At 47.6% G+C, this 19,238-nt stretch overlaps 1 protein-coding gene across 2 annotated transcripts; it reads right to left on the bottom strand.

Moving 5' to 3' along the window:
- Positions 1 to 630: 630 nt before the first annotated feature.
- On the bottom strand, positions 631 to 17,924 carry CHAF1B (chromatin assembly factor 1 subunit B). 2 transcript variants are annotated; one of them, XM_015239877.3, is made up of 14 exons: positions 17,842 to 17,924; positions 16,945 to 17,080; positions 16,364 to 16,496; positions 14,694 to 14,811; positions 14,205 to 14,308; positions 10,725 to 10,821; positions 9,460 to 9,544; positions 7,958 to 8,051; positions 6,615 to 6,684; positions 6,417 to 6,508; positions 4,294 to 4,441; positions 3,074 to 3,505; positions 1,462 to 1,556; positions 631 to 929 (listed from the first exon to the last, which is right to left on the bottom strand). In XM_015239877.3, exons 2-14 carry the CDS (start codon positions 17,068 to 17,070, stop codon positions 838 to 840), a joined length of 1,686 nt encoding a protein of 561 aa, XP_015095363.1. In that variant the 5' UTR covers positions 17,071 to 17,080; positions 17,842 to 17,924; the 3' UTR covers positions 631 to 837. The 2 variants fall into 2 exon arrangements, with proteins under 2 accessions (XP_015095363.1, XP_072825110.1); XM_072969009.1 differs by having other exon boundaries at positions 1,462 to 1,527.
- Positions 17,925 to 19,238: the final 1,314 nt, after the last annotated feature.

Genomic DNA, 19,238 nt, shown 5'->3' with positions numbered 1-19,238 from the left:
CCTCACGCGTCTCGGCCAACAGGCTCCATCCACTCCCAAGACAGAAAGGAATGTGCTGTCGTCCCAGGGACCAGAGAGAGCAGAGGCATCAACTGCTAAGGGTACTTCTTTGGCTTTGAAAAATCAACCTGAAAAATTAACCTGTTTGGAGACCAAACTGTATCTGAAGTAAAATCCCAACTCTTCACCCGGCCACACCAAAAAATAACAAAAAAACATAAAAATTTTAAGAAGGAAATATGCCAAAACAGTCACAAGTGGTCCTTCTGGTGGGGAGATGATGGGTGATTTCCCACCTCCATCCTGTTTTTTCTACTTCTCTCTAGTTCACTAACTTTCTAGGATAAGCATTATACCTTTAAAATCAGAAAGCGAATACAACAAACTTGTAAAGTGGAATCAACTATTTGGAAGCTAAATTGATCTAATAATCAAACACTCTAAAATTCAACAAAATAAGTCTTCTTAAATTACTTTCTCCTCTAATTCCGGCTGTAGGAGTCCACCCGTAAAGTGTCTGGACTTTGATACAAGCATTCTGAGGCGGAGTTACTGATTTTCACACTAGGTGATGCTCCAGTCCCACAAACTCGTCAAAAACAGCGTTTAGTCTATTAAAATGTTCACATCTCTGAGGTAAAAATGTATTTTGAATACAAGAGCAAGCATATTTCTAGAGAAATCAGTCCACGTGTATCTTCTGTTACAGAAATCACTTTACAAGGGTCTGTCAGGCTCCGTCTGATGCCACTGGTCTCAGGTGTCTTCGGCCTCACCCCTCCCTGGGCACACGGGGGTCCCCAGATCTGGCAGCCTTTGGGCATAAGACCGGTCTCATCAAAGGTCCAGACCTTGGGTACCTTCTTTGTGCTCACTGAGTCTGGGCCGTTTCAATTCCGGGAGACTGCCCTGAGGGTCTCCAAGCATCTCTGAAACAGGAACACACACAAAATTGGCAAGTGAGTGAAGATTTCTTTAAGAGCTGACGTTTATAAAATAAATTCCATGCCCAGACAAGGAACTGAACTGCCTGGCCAGGTCCTTCATGGCTCTAAGGGGAAGGATCTATACCAGTGGTTCTCAACCAGGGGCAACCGTGCCTCCCGGAATACAGTGGGCAGCGTCTGGTGACATTTTAGAATGTCACGAGTTGGGGGAGGGAATGGGTACCAGCATCCTCTGTTCACAGGACGGCACCACAACAAGGAACGACCCACCCACGGCACCAGCGATGCCAAGGATGAGAACCGGGGCTACACCACCTCGTGAACCCCCCGTCTGCCTCACAGTGAGCGCTTTTGCGGGAGGAGGCGTCTCCCTGCTGAGAATACAGAGGCAGCCAGTGAGTTTAAAGATGCATCCTTACTGTTTCAGAACTGACTTAAAGTTAGGTGGCGTTAATTTCCAAAAGGAATGATATTCCATCTTTAATTATATTAAACTAGTAACAGTATCACTTACCTGACTGACTTCCTTCTGTGGAAGGGCTGGAAATTATAGTGGTTGGTATAGAATTTGGTGGAGTACCTGTATTTAAGGGTTTTAAGTTTATTCTCCTTGATTAAAAAAAGAAGTAAAAGGTCATTAGTATCAAAGGAATTGTGTATGACATCAAATTTCAAAACTACCCAAAGGTGACATTTTTAAAAATTTCAGCTGATCATACCACACACAGCATTGAATGTGTTTATCTGTCCACTTACTTAGTAACTAAGGACCATGGACTGAGTTAAACTATCACATATATAGTAGTCAATTTAAACCTTAACCAGTCACCTAAAAGTTTCAAAACCTGTGTTTTGTTCATACCAATGATACGCTGAACACTGTGCTGAAGGCTTCATATATAAGCTTATCAGATATGGCTTCTACCATGGAAAGCTCCAAAACATACACGTTTCTTTTTGAAGTCCACAGTCTTTACTTTTAACCACTATTTTTTTAAAATTATAACTGTAAGAAGATCACAAGAAATTAAGAGGGGGAAAAACTTTAATACTAAAAATATTTCAAAGAACACCTTCCCACTTACTTCCCCTACCTAAAAACAAAAAGAATTTTTTTAAAAACATTGCTAGTCTGAAGATTCAAAAAGAGCCAAACACTAGACCTAACCCATACTACGCGCCCGCCAAGGAAGTCGCGTGATTGTGACAGGGCGGGTGAGACACAGCGCTTCCTGTCTGTCACGCGCACCCTTCCCGCTGCGTCCCCTCCCCAGGCTAGGTGGCGGGAGGCGGGCAGGGAAGGCAGTATCCAGAGTCCGCGGTTTCCAGGGAAGGACACCTGGAGGCTCACTGCTGCTTGATGACAGGCACCGTGGTGAGCAGCTCTGTCTGCAGCACCAGCCGCGAACTCGGGCATGTTTACCAGCCAGATGGACGTAAGCAGGGAGGAACCCACAGGCAGCATCTCCTGGAAACTGCTCAGACCAGACCACTGTTTACCGTGAGCCTGTGTGCTGGACGTGGCCGAAACCACCTCGAGGAAGGGTTCCTTTGCTTTCCTGCCCACCGGAAAGTGCCCCTCACTGCTCTGGACAAGACAACACAGGTAAAGAATGGAGACATACTCTTGTCTCATGGGGCTTATAATCTAACGGGAAACAGAAGCACAAATCAGACATCTGCCGTTGACTGTGATGTGTTGTGCTAGAGGAAAGGGCTGAAGGGACATCCAAATGGGTCTTTCAGGAGTGTCACCAGGGGAACACGTGTCCAGAATGTCCCTGGAAGGGAAAGGCACAGAGGCCTCCGAGGGCCGAGAGTGCTCTGGCAACCTGGCTTTCGGGTCGGGCTGGAGAGGAAGGCACAGGGAGGAAGACAGCGGGGTGACCGTGCTGGATGGCGGGCCGCCGCAGACCCGCCTGTGCACAGGCGCCTGGACTCAGCCGCCAGGGAGGAAGCGGACACAACCGAGGTCTGTAAGCAGGGAGGGGGCGCTCTCAGATTCGATGCTGGGAAACGCCTCTCTGGCAGAGTGTGGAACATCACCTATTAAAGGGCGGGGGCTCTCAGTCTGTGGTCTGTTTTGTGACCGCAAGGACAGCTTCTCTTTCTGTCCAAGTTCTCACCGGGGTGTTGACTTGCTCCAGGCTTGCAGGGTGTTCAGAGTGATCCTCCGGGACGGGTGGGCCTTCACATTCTGTCCACTGGGCTGCAGGGTCTTCTCCTCTGAAGGCCCCGCCAGGAAGCCTCTGGCACTAGGAGTCGTCGCAGGGGTGTCCTTGGCTGCCGTGGGGGCCGGAGGCGGTTTCGTCTGAGGGGGCGTTGCACAGGGACTGCTGGGGTCTTGGGCTCTGCTGGTGGGGGTTCCCTCTACCAGTCTGGGTCCTGGTGAAGACCCAGGGTGTGTCTGACTCTTAGTTTTCTTCGCTGTATCAGGAGTTCTCACACTCAAAACCGGTTTCTCCTTCAAGGGTATTCCGAGTTCATCCTTCTCAAACGTCACAAATGAACAATAACCATCCGTGGAAGAAATGGCCAGGAAGGCCCCATCACTGGACCTTTGTTCCCAAAACAGAAGAAAGAGTTAGAAACATTACCAAAGTCCACGGGTCACTCTCAGCTCTCTCGTTACTAGTTAGGAAATAGAAGTTCAAGCAAAATCATGAGCTCTGTTTGAAGGCAGAGTCAAGGGGAAAAACATGACGGAAAAAGGGTTTGTGTGAGCTCCCTCCTCACACCCTTCCCTTCCCAACCCACCTCGAGTTTCTCAGGGACCAAACCTCTCTTCGTTGTCATTGAATTCACCAGAATAAAGGTGGGATGGCTTTTCCCTCCCCATCCAAGATAAAAAGAAAATTAGAAGAAGATAAAGAGTTATAAAGAGCAAGGAATAGACGGTGGGTGGCCAGGCCCAGGCTGGGCCTGAGCAGGCAGTGGGAGGCTGCAGCAGGGAGCCCAGGAGAGCTGAGGACCCCAGGCAGAAAGGCGAGGGCAGAGTGGCCCCTTTCCTCGTCTGTGCAGCAGGGCCTGCAGGTCTGGGCCTCCTCTCGGAGGGCCTGGCGAGTCCCCAAATAACCAGGTTGCACTGGGGACTTTTCCTTGGTTGATAAGAAGCAGGTAAACCCCCTGGGGCAGTCTGAATGGCACCAACACCCACAACAGGAAGCAGTGTTACAGCAGTTAGGAATGGCTTTCCTTTTAATGTTGATTCTTTAAAAAAAAAAAAAAAGTAAAATAAGGGCTAAAAGAGCCAACTGCAGGATGACATGCTCCCTGCCCTGAGGGGCTACTCCAGGACAACGTACACTGCACCCCGCCATCCACCTTCCCTCCACCAGCCACTCACCAGGAAATATCACTCAGGGTGTGGTAATGTATGTTAGACACGTAACCAAACGGGAACAGCTGCTGGGTGTCGTACAAAAGTACAGAGTCTTCGGAAGCCACGGCAAACACCACGCGGTAGGGCAGGCTCACCAGCTCCACGCCTGGCTCTTGTGACGGGCGAAACGGGGACAGAGGAAGTAAAGCAAAAGCCACGTTCCCAAAGAAAACAAATTCTACCCCGACCCCAGCCTTCTCCCTGGGGACATAAATGACATAATTTTACTAAAGACTAGTTTGCTATGTGCTTTACAAAAGAATTCAGTTCTTTTAATGATTTTGTATAGGAATATATGAATCGAGGAGAACCAAGCATGAACCAGTGAGGACACTGTGTTATGATCCAACAGTCAATGGGCACCTGAGGTCCAAAAAGAAGAGGAGAGAAAAGATGTGTGAGTGAAGCAGGTCACCCTGAGGGGTCATTGCCTGATAAGGAAAACATCAGTCACGTAGAAAACATTTTATCAAGTGATGTTTTAATGCTGTCAAGTTGATTACAGTCATTCACATAAAGGATTAGAAACTTAAAAACAGCTTCTACATCTGGCCATGGAGTAACAGGGACCTGACTTATCCTTCACCTGAAACAATTAAAACACCAGACAAAACATATGAAACAAGGTTTTTTAAGACACTGTCCATCAGGCCATGGGGGACAGCAATCCCTCAGAGATGGGAAGCAAGAGCGGTGAGCCCTACGCTCTCCTCTGCTTATGCTTGGAGTCTCCAGTCCCAGCAAAGGTGGAGGGAAGCCAGGAGGCTGGAACCCCCCTGGGTGGAGCAGCAGAGACAGAGAGCTGGCGCCCTCTGGAGCCGTCCACTGAGTGCTAACCAGTGCACGCGTGGGAAGAATCGACAGGGGTCAAAGCGAGAACCACGGGAAAGGAAGAGCCATCCCTGAAGCTCACACAAGGCCAGAAATCAGCCAGAGTGGGAAACCTCGTTCACGGGCATCGATTAGAGCGCTCACAGGGCTTGGCCTCTGTAGCGGGGAGGTCAGCCCTGGACCTAATGCCCCTGTGAGCCCACCCGACAGAGCTTAACAGCAAGACCCCTAAGATGCAAAATGTTTCTAAGTAACTTCACTGCATCCCAGAATAAAGCTCAAGAATATAAGAATGAAAACACATCCAGCATCCACTAAGGTAAAATCCAGTATCTGGCATCTAGCAAAAAATCAACCAGGCGTGCCAAGCAGCAGAAAAGTGTGACCCACGATGAGGAGGAAAAAAAGTCAGTAAGAACCGACCCTTTGTACATGAAGACATTAAAAGAGTTAATACAAAAACTGTATCCCATGTGTTCAAGAAGCAAGAGGAAAGACGGAAGGGGTTAAGCAGAGATACGTAAGAAAGACCCAAGCTGAACTCCAGAGATGAAAACTGCACTGTCACCCAGAGAAAGTACCTGGACGGCACCCAGGGCAGGTTACCAAGAAGAAAAGATCTGTGAACTCACAATGTAGCGATGGAAACTATCCAAAATAAAGCCCTGAGAGGAAGAAAACAAGCAAACAGAGCAGCAGTAAGCCATGGGCAGCTTCAAACAGCCTCACAGGTGTGTAGCTGGAGTCCCTGAAGAAGAGGAGACAGGGGATGACAGAGAAAATATTTGAAGAAATAATTGCTGAAAATCCCCAAATTTGATGAAAACTATGAACTCATAGATCTAAGAAGATCAATGAGCCTTAAGCGCAATAAACATGAAGAAAACTGCAGCAAGGCACAACATATCAGATACGTTGTTCAAAGCCACCGACAAAGAGAAAAATCTTAAAAGCAGCCAGTGGAGGGAAAAAAGTTAAACAAAAATCCAACTCATAATTTTACCGCATAGGAAACTGATAATGAGCGACATTCAATCTGCTTCTGTTGAGAAACAAAACTAGTACTTTTCCTTTAAAGTAGCTTTAAGCAAAGAAAGTATATTCTAGACAAGGCAAAAAACTGACATGTAGTTTGATAACATCAGTCTTTGCTCTTAAGACTGAACTGAACCAACCCACCTGATCACTTCTCCCCAGCCCCCAGCCCCTAGTGACCTGCCTCAGAGAACGTGACACACCCCATGGCTCTGACGCACCTGCTTCCACCACCGGCCTCAGCTCAAAGTAGACTGGGCAGCAGCGGACAGCCAGCGTCGCCTTCCCAGGACATGGAAGATGGGCAACGGGCCTAGAAGATGAACCGTGGTTTTAGAAAAAGGCACCATCACTCAACAAAAGCAAAACAAAAACAAAAACAAAGGGTAAACGTTGCAAACATTTCTTCAGTTGCATACCTTTTCAGATTTTTCCTGGAGAAAACATATGTTGTATTGGTTACATTTTCACCAGACTCCACACATCCAGCTGGGGAAGCGGGGAGAGGAAGGCAAGGCCAGGCGTTATTAAATGCTCACCAGCAAAGACCCAAGAGCATCCGGTTCTGGTTGGTAAAACATTTTCCCTGAAAGATTATTTCCTGGACAATCTTTTTGTGACTGAGAGCAAATACCAACACCGTCACTTGTGTGGGTTCAGCCCTTATGGAGTTCTACCCACTGTCTTCTCCCCTGATGTCACCTCCCCAAGGGGCTCGGCTGCCCCGGAGCCGCTTCCAGGCGTGGGCGGGAAGCAGAGCCCCGGCCACAGAGGACCTCGACCTGAGAATCCAGCCAATTTCTGCTGGTGAGGCGCTGTGGTTAGACCCCCAGCTCTCTGTCCCCTGGATGCTGACCTCAGTTGCCACCCAAAGCCTGTGATTCAGGCCTTTTCCCATCTGCCTGCTACAGTTTGGAGGCTGCCAGGAGACCAGCCCTCTACTGACATTTCCAGCCCCAGCAGAAGCTGCTTTTGCCCTGGGGAGCAGCCTGTACCGAGAGCTCTTCCACACTCACCCCAGGCTGTACTCAGAACTGGGTCAGACCCTGTCAGAGAATAACCATCACACTCAGTTGCTCTTGGGAACATCTCCCTGTCTTACGTTAACACTTCCCAATACATACACACATATATCATCTCTGCGTAACCAGTTCACACCTGCTACGCAGGCAGCAGACAGCGCCAGTGGTCTTTCTACCCCTTCCCCACCTCACCCCATCCTCACACCCCCAAGCCATCCACTTCGACAAACCACTAGGTCATTTTTATTTCCTCCGCACTCACATAATTGTTATAAGCGGTTATAACTCAATCGCATATATAATCACACGATGGGGTTTATTAAGTCTGTTTTACACAATGGGGTATTATTTCTATTTCTGCTCATTTTGCTTTTCTCGGTCAACTACTCATGAAAGTTAACTTGTATGGCACTAATGCGTTTTCTTTAGTAGCTGCCTGATGCTCACCGGCATGAAAATACCGTAACTGATTCACCCATCCTTTGTTACTGAGGACTGTTTTGTTTTTGATTTTTTTTTACAACTACGAACGATGCTTGCAATAAACATCCTTGGACATACTCTCGTACTAGGTTTTAGTTTCTTCAGGAAGTGAATCTCAGGTGAGGGGCAGACTGGCTGAAGGGCACGTGCACTTAGTGGTTACCAGACTGCTTTCCACGGGGGCATCGCAGAACCAGGCGCACAGACATCGGCACCGCTGCCACCACGCCCTCCGATCAGAGGCTCTGTCCACGCACCTGGCGTGAGCAGCAAAGACCCATCCGGAGTGAAGCTGAGTCTGCGGAAGAACGACTTCATGCTGTCGTCATGGAACATCCGGTAACTTCTCGCCTGAAGGGCACGAAGTTGAAACATTATTCCAGGTCTCTGCATTCACAATAAAGGCTCACCGATTCCTGTATTTTTTAGCTTACACGTTATCATTTATTACTAACATAATAAGTGAAACTGAAATTTATTACCAATCAAACAATCACGCAAGACTGCAAAAGTGATCACTCATGAACTGATCACCCATTTTTGATAAGGCAAGCTCTATGTGTGTGTGTGCCTGTGCGGTTGTGTCGTTCTGCGATTATTAAACAAACAAACCTCCGTACCGACACACACCAGTCTGTCAGCAGTGCTTCATCTGGGGACTGAGACTGGGACTGAGACTGGGAAAAGGCAGGAAGAGGACTAGGAGCCCTTTGCTGGTTATCTGTGTGTATATATTTAGAATTTCCAAAGGAACAAACCCCTTTTAAAAAGAAAACTGCTGATTACTAAACTAGTAAATCCTATCACCTTTTCAAACATTTTGTGGAGGGTATAGGTAATTGGGTTTTTCTTTCTTTGTTTTTGATGGAGGTACTGGGGATGCAACCCAGGACCTCATGTATGCTAAGCATGTGCTTTACCACTGAGCTGTGCCCTTCCCCCTCAACAACATTTCTTGAACACCTGTGTGGAGTAGTTTTTGCTACCATGTATTGACACTTTATAAACGTTGCGCATTTAACTCTGAACCCCGAGGAACCAGGCTTTACTCTCCTAACCACACATGGGACCCCTCGGCGTCAGCCAGCTCACAGCCCACACTGCCTCACCCCACTGCCCTGGGACTGGATTTGCACCCCGTCCCTTCTTTGTTTCAGCACCCAGCTTGCTCCCTTTCACCCATGTGCCTGCCTCCGTCGTCCCAATTCCTCTAGGACGAGGGTGCCAGCTTCATTTGCCAGTTCTCTCAAAGATAAAAATCCTTCCTACTCCTGAGTCCCCAACCCAGGGCTGGGGCTCTGCTGTCAGAGGTCCCCATCTACCTGCCAAGAAGGGGTACTGCCTGTGGCTGGACCACCCAATGCTCGCCCACCCGCCTTCCTGTTGCCTCGTGCCAGGATACTTCTAGCCAGCAGTTCTCGACCCTTGCTGCACCACAGAACCCCAGAGGCCCTGCCAACCTCAAGTCAAATGAATTGCACCTCTGGGGGTGGCACCCAGGCACCCATATTTTCAAATGCTTCCTTGGTGATTCCACAGAGCAAGCAGGGCTGGAAACCACTGCCCTCCACCACCAACCCTCTCCTAGACCCAGCTCAGCCCTCCACACTGAGACGTGGCAGTTGGAGAGGATGTCATGCTGTAGTTAGGCATTTGGGTCCTTGAGACCAGGAGTTTAGCTACAAGATATGGAAGAGCTCACAACTTCCTGAGTTCCAATGAAAGCACTGCTACAATGGAATGTCAAAACATGGTATACCTCTCCTTCAGCACCTACTCCAGACAGCATCTTTGAGACATTAAAAGCCACACGTTTCTTCTGTGTGCTGTATACCCTCAGGATCCTAAACAAAGAAGAAAAGTCTGATTTATCTCTTCTAGTAAATGAATCCTGTTTCACACAGAAACAATCTAATGCCAAAACTGAAGATTGCTTCAATAGTTTTCAGCCTGCAAACCCATTTACGAATGATTTTCACACTTAACTGAATGACAGAGGCAAATATTAACAACCAAAAGGGTATCACTAATGAAGTGGGGAAATATGTCACATTTTCATTTTTTATTGAATGTTTCAACTTGTCAAGTGAGATGAACTTTAGGCCTGGCCTTACTTTTCAAGTCTTAGACACATGGCCCCATGACTATCTTTATGACTGCCATGAAGTTAATTTTGTGTGGAACGGTCTCGCCCTCAGGGATTTGCAAGAGTAAGGAAAATACCAGCAGGTAAATTGGTTGTTGGTAATTCATATTATCCCCTGAGCTAATCAGACTGTTTCACTCCTATTGCCTGAATAAAACACACATATTGGAAAATAAATGACATTTAGAATGTTACAGGAGAGTCTATGAAAAATGAAGTCTAACTCTTCCTTAGTGCTTTCATTCCAGGGCCATCTGAAATTCAGTTTGTTACAGTTAAACATAGTTGGATAAATGTTCAAAAGGACCGTTAGGACTGATGAGTGACATGTCCATACATCTCATTTAAAAAAAAAATTCTTTGTTCCTAGAACACAGTTAAATTATTGTGTTTAATTAGACAAGTAAATACAGCAACAAGATCTCCTTTCAGAAAAGACAAAGATATCTTATTTTTATATTAATTTAAATGGAGTTTTTAAAATCACTGCAGTAGTAAACTCTAATGTAACAATGAAACAAGTATCCAACCCTACCACTGGGTACTTCTTCTTGCTTAAGTAAGCCCTATTTATAAACGACTTTTTCTTTAAAAGTTGCCGTGAAATTCAAATTTAATTCAAAGCTCTTTCCGCATTCACTCACCTATTCAATAAAGATTTATTACATACTAACTTTGTGTAAGGCTCTTGTCCTAATTAGTTTCCGATTTATTATGTTGTAAGAAAAACAGTAAAACAAAATGTTTCATATGAAAGCAAGAACAAAAAAAAATCAGAGATAAACCATGCTTCATATTGGTGAAGCTGTAATAAAAATATCTCTGAAGAAAATTTCAGGGAAACAGAGATGAAGACAATTTGCCCAATATGAACTTACCTGTCACAGCTCAGGGTAGCAACATACTGGCCCAAAGGATCCCAGGTTACTCCTTGTACGTAACTTTTATGTTCATTAAAAATTGAGATCTTTTGTCCTACAAATAAAGCACACAACAGCATTACCAAAGCCTACTCAAGCACAAATGGTATAAACTATAACGTAAGTATTATTTCTTTATGCCATTCCATCATTCAGCAGGCTGAAGACTCTGCACCAAGCTCCCCATCAGGCCCTGGGGACCTCGGATGACTTCACACAGCCCCTCCTCCCAGGGAGCTCACGGCTTCTAGGGGCACAGAGCTACCGCCAGGCATGCGCACTGCAACACGCCATGGAGGATGAGGGGCACTGACAAAGCAGGGGGTGAGGGTCAAGAAGTGAGCTCTGAGTGCAGTTCTCCAGGTCAGACAGGACGCAGGGGGCCAGTGAAGGGGAGAAGAGGGTATTCTGAGCAAGTCCACGGGGTGAATGTCAGCTGAGGCACCTGGAGCAATGACACATAACCGAGATCGCCAGTGGGTACGAGACGTGTGTGTGCAAGGAAGGGGCTCTAGGTGCTCAAGCGTGGCTCAGAGGAATGCTGAGCTGGGAAGTGACCTGCATTATAAAGATGAAGCTGATGTTTTAAGAAGAGCACAGAAAGTGTTACTAGTTGGGAGGTGATGGGAGACCAAGTGAGAGATGAGAGCCTGAACAATGCAAGTAGGGATTGAAAAGGGAAAATGTTTACTTTGGGGAAAATATTTAGAAGGTCAAACCAGCAGCACACAAAGATTACCTGGATAAAAAGAGGAGGGAGTTAGGAAGCCTTGGCCATTCTTAAAAAAACAAAAACCACAGCCGTCTTCTCTGGGGAGCGGGCTACACTCCCACTCACTCCCCCAACCGTCTCACCTTCCACTCGCTCAACCCTCCGCAATGGGCTTCCGCTCCCCACGCGGGCCACATCTCCCAGCCTGAAAGTCGCCAGTGACCTGCCAGTGACCTTCGTAGGTAAAACGCACCGCACAAATTTCAGGCTAACTCTCCTCCCCGCTCCCCATCTAGAAGCTCTTTTCAGGGAGTCTGCTGAGACTGGTAGCTGGGGATGAAGACCTGTGGAGGTTTGGGGGAAGCTACTTGAGAGAACAGGAGGGGGACCTGACCTCGCAAGTGAAAGGAAGTGGGGACACCGGGACCCCACCTGAGGCTGGTGAGGACGCATTTGTAGTGGCCCAGTCTGCAGGGTGCTGCTCGGCTCGGGACTCGGAAACCACCAGTACTGTAACGCCGATCCTGGGCTGGGGTCTGTCTTGGTGGGTCCGATGGAAGAACAGGGCCCGAGGGAACTATGTTCCTAAGTGGTCACCCTGGAGAGCAAGCTGGGTAGAGAAAATACTAGAGCCAGAGGGGCCGACAGACTAGGAAACAGGGCTCAGGGGACCTGAGGGCTCCAGAAGAGAACGAGTAGGAAGCAGGGATGCTGAGAGACCTGGAGGAGACGGTCCTGGTGAAAGAACAGGACACCTGGCTTAAGATGTCACTGACAGAGCAGCTGAATGACAGAGGCCTTCAAAGAAGCCCAGCCAAAGCCATGTGGACCGACTGACGTGACAACGGTGGAATAAGCAGGGGTTCCTTTTAAAGGGCCGGCTTGAAGATTATGATTCAAAACTCTGGAGGAACTAAGGTGATGGGCAGTCACAACATGTGAAATTCCTTCAATAAAAATGTACCGACTTTAAATAATTTTGCCTGTTATACAATTAAAAAAAACGACAGAGGTCTAGAACGCGGTCTTGATTTCTACTGGCCAAAACTGTTCTTTCCTCCAGCGTACCTCACCTCAGGAAATGCCACCAATAGTCACATGGTCGTCAAAAAGCTTGGAGTTACAGCCAGCGCATCAGCAAATCCTGCCAACTCTTTCTTCAAATTATACCCTAACTGAGGCGTTCCTCACCCCTTCCATCAGTAGCTCCCCAGCTCAAGCCATCGGCACCTCTCTCCTGAATCACTTCCATACCACCAACAGGGTCCCCTGCTCCCTTCTGTGTTCTCCTAGGATTAATTTGCCACGTACCACCCCAAGACATCTTTTTAAAACATAAATAAAATCACATTACTGCTCAAAACCCTTCAACAGCAAGCAGTCCCACTTAGGATACAACCAGAAACCCTTCCCATGGTCTATAACCTGCTGCAGCCCGGCCTCCCCACCCCTCCAGCCTCGGGTCCTCCTGTCCCCCTGCTCCTGCACTCGGTCGATTTCCTGTTCCTTGGACACAAGTGACTCCTGCTGCGGGGACTCTGCACCTGCCGTTCCCACAGGCTGGAGCATTCCTCTCCGAAATAACTCCCATGGCTTGCTCCTTGACTTCATTTCAGTCTCTGTTCAAACACCAAGTGCTCAGAGAAGCCTTGCCCAATCCCCCATCACTCTCCCACCCTTTGTAACACTGTCACTTCCTGGCATTATATTCGTCTGTTCACTCGTCTGATGCCCCAACAGAACGTAGCCATTGTGTTCATGTACTTTCCAGCACCTGCAAGAGCGCCCAGCTTGCTGGCGATGTTCAAGGCCATTACCACTGGCTTCAGAGGGTGCTGGATGGACTGTCCATGGACACTGTAATTATCTAATACGTGGCCAGATTTGAGAAAAAGAAGACAGTGACACTGGTCCTCCGTTTTGCCAAAGATCGGGAACCGATTAGAAAAATCGTGACAGAGATGAGGCAAGACAGAGGACGGTTCAGCCAGATGGCACAGACCTAAGAAGAACAGGGGCTTCTATGGTGTGGACAAAAACTGGGCAGAGCAGCAAGGCAGCCCCAGGCGATGCCAACGCCACCTCCTGACTCCCGAGCTGGGCACTTGGGCGGCAGGACAATCAGCAGCCTGCACACTAAAGAGGAGGCGAGGCAGTGGTCTGGGAGAAAACATCAAGCTTGAGTGAAGGACCACAGGGGTGAAAAGTCGGCAGGTACCAGGCACCACTGGCCTCTGGCATCTCACTGCTATTTTCACACAACTGTGACTTCTCACACGTCTGCCGTCCCTCCAACTAGAGAGCAGGTTCTTTCAAAGCAGCGAGGTGTCCTTGGCTTTCCCTGATGTCCCAAAATGGAAGCCTGATCCTACAGACCCCAACATCGAGCACTCAGTGCCCCACTGTGATTATGATGGCTTGATCATCTTCCCAAGGCCCTGAGTTCATGAAGGCGGGGACCAGCCCTGTCCCCGTTGGGTCTACATCCCCAGCACGTGGGAGTTACCTTGCTCTGCTAACTCCTGACACCACTGCCAAACCTCAGACGTTCTGACAGGGCCCTTAAAAATGAGGTGGCTCCAGGACACAGGGGCTAATCCCTAACTTCTCCAGCCAAACACTTATTTCAGATCATGAGAGAAACTCTTCTGAAGACTTTAAAAGTTAGGCTTTTTAGACACTTAGAATACTCCTTCCCCCAATAATAGCAAAAACGTATCAGCTACCTTTACTGACATCCCACATGATGGCCGTGTTATCCACAGAGGCAGAAGCCATTAAATTGCCGTCAGTTGCCCAGCAAATATCATACACATCTTCTAAGTGGCCCCTAGACTCCAAAGAGGAAAAAGAGGAGAAAAAGCAATTCTTATCTTAAGGAGAGAAAAAAATGTCAAAAATTTAAAGGTAAACTCAGGGAGCATACATCAGAATGGGATTTTAGACATTTCTACTGGAGCTATCTCAGCTGTAACTATAACCTATGACCTCCAAGGGTATTTGTATCTTTAAAACCGATCCCAGTTTACTATGAAAATTTTATAACAGAAACTAGGAAAATTCGTTTTAATCGTGTTTTTATCTTTTAAACTAATCTTGTATTACTGCCATGCATAAGGAAAAGTTTTAAGCGAGATATGAAACTCAAAGTGCACAGCAGTTTAATGCAGTCAGACGGTGATGACACTCCGCTCCCACGTCCCTCCCTGGGTTACCTCAGCGTTTTCACAACAGTCCAGTTCTCCTTGTTCAGCTGAGCCTCATCCTCGTCCTGAAAAACTATCTGTTCCGGCTCCTTGTTATCATTCACCTTCCACAACAGAATGACAGCGTCTGTGGAGCAAGTCGATTAAAGAGAAGCCATGCTTTACTGCACGTGCCTTCACATCTGGATTTTTAGGGTGTTAAACAGTATCTATGTTATTCGATAGACACTACAGTCATGACGATTTACTTCTAAGAATCTGGGCAGGAAAAGCAGGTTTGTGTTCCGAACAAAAACTCCAAAATCAAACTCATACCAGATTAGAGCTACACAAGCTCGCCTTGAAACAGAAGGGTCCCCAGGCCAGCAAACCCCCATTGCAAACTAACTGACTACAGATCTACAGGCATAACCTGTAAGTGGCTGAACAGGAAAAAAAACAAAAACAAAAACAAAAACAAAAACAGAGCCACTGACGTAAGGCTTGGCAAACCATTCTGAGCTGTGTAACCTACAGCAAGTTAGTCACTTATCATCCTGATGCCTTGGTCTCCTCTCCTGTAAAATGGGACTAATAACGGTATGCCTACCTCACAGGGCTACTGTGAGGATTAAAGGAGTTAATATGCATAAAGCGCTTACAACACAATGCCTGGCATGGGTAAGCCCATGTACGTGTTAGCTGCTCATATCATGGACACATCAGGTACCCTAGTCTGATGTCATCATGTGTCTGAGTCCTCTACTCCCCACGTTCTGACTTCACACCCCTCACACAACCTTCTGATCACAACTCGGCCTCCCTTTGAGGAATGCCCAAAGGAGAGTGAATCAGCTGGTTCTATGGACACGTGTTCCTTCTAAATTAACTGGAACCCTGGGAGCTTGGCTGAGATGAGGTTGGCCCTGACAGATGGACACTCTCCATGTGCTGACTAAGAGCAGATTGCTGGGCCTTCAAGGGCAAAGGACCTGTGCTGCCCTGTACACCCCACAGAAGACAGCCTGCCGGCCTTCCCCAGATGATGTTCCCACTCCTCACCTTTCCCTCTGCACACACACTGGACCTCAGGGCACCGAATTTAACCAGGTCTCTTTTCCTTCTTCTGCAAACAACATCTGAGATTCCTGCTTTATTTTTATTCTGGCTTCTAGACTATCCTAGTTTTAAAGCACGATAAAAAGACTTACTTTTTCTGTACAGTTTGATGCCATTTAAGCACAAGTAGAAAATGTGACTCAATCTACTTCCACTAAACAAACATAATTTAGAGGGTCATTTAGACAAGACTCCTTAAGCCTATTAACTCATTAATTATACAGAGACATGGAACGGACTGTGATCACTTACAGATACTAAACTAATAGTCCCACAAGGCCAGAGCAGTTGCTTTGGGACCCTGACATAACATTAAGCACCTTCTCAGCCGTCTCCAACCAGCCTGGAGGGAGCAAGTGGGAAAGGAGCCATTTTCATTTTACAGGTCTTCGCAGTTTAAGCTCCCTGGCCTCCACCCCTTCAGGCTCCCCTCACCACTATTTTACTAAACTATCTAAATGGCAGATTCAGAGGGTCAAGCGACCTCTACAATAAAACAGTATATCTAGCTCAAATCTCACTATTTAAAATGAGACACACAGGTATCCGGTTTCTAAAGAATTTCAAAGTAAAATACTCACCATCTCCTCCTGATGCTAAAATGTCCCCATTTGGAGAAAAACGCACAACATTGACAGCTTTCGTATGGCGAGCAAGATTGGACAAAAATTCAACAATGGCCTTTCCATCGGGTCCTTTTTCTACCTTCCAGATCTGTTGATATGAAAACATTTCATTCAGAGAAACATAAAGTGAGCACCCACCACGCTGTGCATACGAAAGCAATACCATGCTTATTTTCAGAAAGAAAACTTAGATTTTCTGTTGAAATGAAAAAAATGGAGGAACTCCTATCTGAAACATAAACCTACAGCCCCACTGCCTGCTGTCCACGCTCTTTCTAGTGCAAAGTGTTCCCCAACAGGAACCTGCTCAGGATTCTCAAATAATGAGAATCCAGTTACATCAGTCTAGGGACCAGGCCCCAAGGAAGAAAGCTGCTCTCTTTTGCTTTCTTTGTTGACTCAAAGCCCTGAGACTTTATCCCTCTGGGCTAGATAACTAAGTAGTGTGTGCTTGTTGACGTTAGTTATAAATAAAAGAATGGAGAATGCTGCTTCAGTAGTGCGTCCCTGGGCCTTTCCATCTCCGCCCCGCTTACCCTGACAGCGGTGTCCACCCCCGCGGACGCTAGTCTGTGGATCCTCCCGGCAGGGCCGTGCTGGAAGTCCAGGCTGTACACAGGCTCCTTGTTGTGCCAGGCGATTTCACAAGTGATGACTTTCATCCTCTAGAGTCTTGAAAGGGAAAAAAAAAAAATTCCTCAGGAACCATCCTTTTTTCAAAGACAGAGGAATGCTGAAAATCGTTGGTAACGAGTTGAGTATTACAGCAGGAACGATGTTCTAAACGCTATTAGGAGCGAGGAACCCTGCTAACCATTAAAAATGCATGCTGTACAGGGAGAGGATGTAATGTTGACCTCTGACGTAACACCTCGCAAGTTCCACCTAAAATGATTCGCTGAGTTTTACGTTTATTCTTCTGCTGCGTCCGGAAAAGTAAAATGGTCACTCAGGCAGTGGAAATCAAGGGACCGGATCAGGCTGCACGACCCCACCGGCTTAGGGGAGGCTGGGGGGCGAGCCTGAGAGCCAGGAGCCCGGCAGCCCCGGGGGAGGGGCCTCCCTAGGGGAGGGGACCGCCCGGAGGAGGGGGCCGCCGGGTAAGAGGACCGCCCGGAGGAGGAGGCCGCCCGGGGGAGAGGACCACCTGGGGAGCCGTCCGAGACCGCGGGCGAGAGGGGAGCCCCCTTTCCGCCGTTCGAGAAGGGGCTCTGGGCCCGGGAAGCCGAGACCGAACCTGGTGGGGGAGGAGGCAGCACGGGGCCGAGGCCGGAGCCGGGGCCGTGGCCCGGGCGGGGACCAGCCGCGAGAACGCGCGCTTCCTGGGAGCTATCCCGGGTCCTCACGGCTGGCCCTCAGCGGAACCCCCTAACGCCGCCCGGCCTGGACGGGAAACCGCGGGGACGCGGGAGTCAGCGCGGGGAAGGCCGTACCTGCAGGGACGCGGTGGTCAGTCACCCGTGCCGCCAGCTCCCGCCGCCGCGCTCGCCGCTTCCCGCGCACAGCAGGCCCCGCCTCCGAGTGGGCGGGACTCTAGAAACACCCCGCCTCCGCACGGGCGGAATTCCCGGGGGCCCCGCCCCCTCCGCCGAGGACGATCCCCCTGCATCTGAGTGGTCCGAATCTGGGCTGGCTTCCGCAGGCTCTGTAATTCCCTGCTGGTCCGACGCTTCCGTGGAAGAGTAAGTGAGTTCATTGATTCACTTGTTCAGTCATTTCTTCCCTTGTTTATTCTTTTAGCAAACATTACTGAGAGCCTGCTGTAAGCTGGGCCCTATGCTGGCCCTGAATACACAGCAGAGAGCAAAGCTGACTCAGACTTACCCTCAGAAAATTTACAGTCCGGTAAAAGGAAATGAAGAGCCGTCCTGTAGGGCCCGTTGGGAGTCTGTAATTCTAACATCTGCCCAAGACTATCAAGTGTTTCACTGGTGTAGCGAATATTAGACACATGTATCAGGCCACGTCTAGGTCACTGGTGTTTCAAACATAGAGAACAGGGAACCCTCCTACACTGTTGATGGGAATGGAAATTTGTGCAGCCATTATGGAGAACAGTATGGAGGTTCCTTAAAAAACTAAAAATAGAGCTACCATATGATCCAGCAGTGCCACTCCTGGGCATATATCTAGAAAAGATGAAAACTCTAATTTGAAAAGATACATGCACCCCAATGTTCATAGCAGTACTATTTACAATAGCCAAGACATGGAAGCAATCTAAATGTCCATGACAGATGAATGGATAAAGAAGATGTGGTGTATACAATGGAATATTACTCAGTAGTAAAAAAAAAAAGAATGAAATAATGCCATTTGCAACAACATGGATAGACCTAGAGATGATCATAATGTTAAGTCAGACAAAGACAAACATCATATATCACTGAAAAAGTGATACAAATGAACTTATTTACAAAGCAGAAATAGACTCACAGACATAGAAAACAAATTTATAGTTACCAAAAGGGAAGAGGGGAGGGATAAATTAAGAGTGTGGGATTAGCAGACACACACTACTATATGTAAAATAGATAAACAACAAGGACTTCTTGTATAGCACAGGGAACTGTATTCACTATCTTGTGATCACTTATAATGGAAAAGAATCTGAAAAATATATATATACATGTATAACTGAATCTCTTTGCTGTACACCTGAAACATTGTAAATCAGCTATACTTCAATAAAATAAATAAAACACAGAGACAGTCTTTGGACCTCCTGTAGTCATGTACACAAATAATAATAAAAAGAAAAAGTGAAAAGGAGCATGAAAGGAACGATGTGCTCGTACAGTTCTGAAGACGAGGTTATTTTGGATTTGAA

The sequence above is a fragment of the Vicugna pacos genome, chromosome 1 (genome assembly GCF_048564905.1).
Source record: "Vicugna pacos chromosome 1, VicPac4, whole genome shotgun sequence".
In the NCBI taxonomy this organism is placed as follows: Eukaryota; Metazoa; Chordata; class Mammalia; order Artiodactyla; family Camelidae; genus Vicugna; species Vicugna pacos.
Note: the sequence above shows the minus strand (reverse complement) of the source record. Positions and strands in the feature narration are given on the sequence as shown.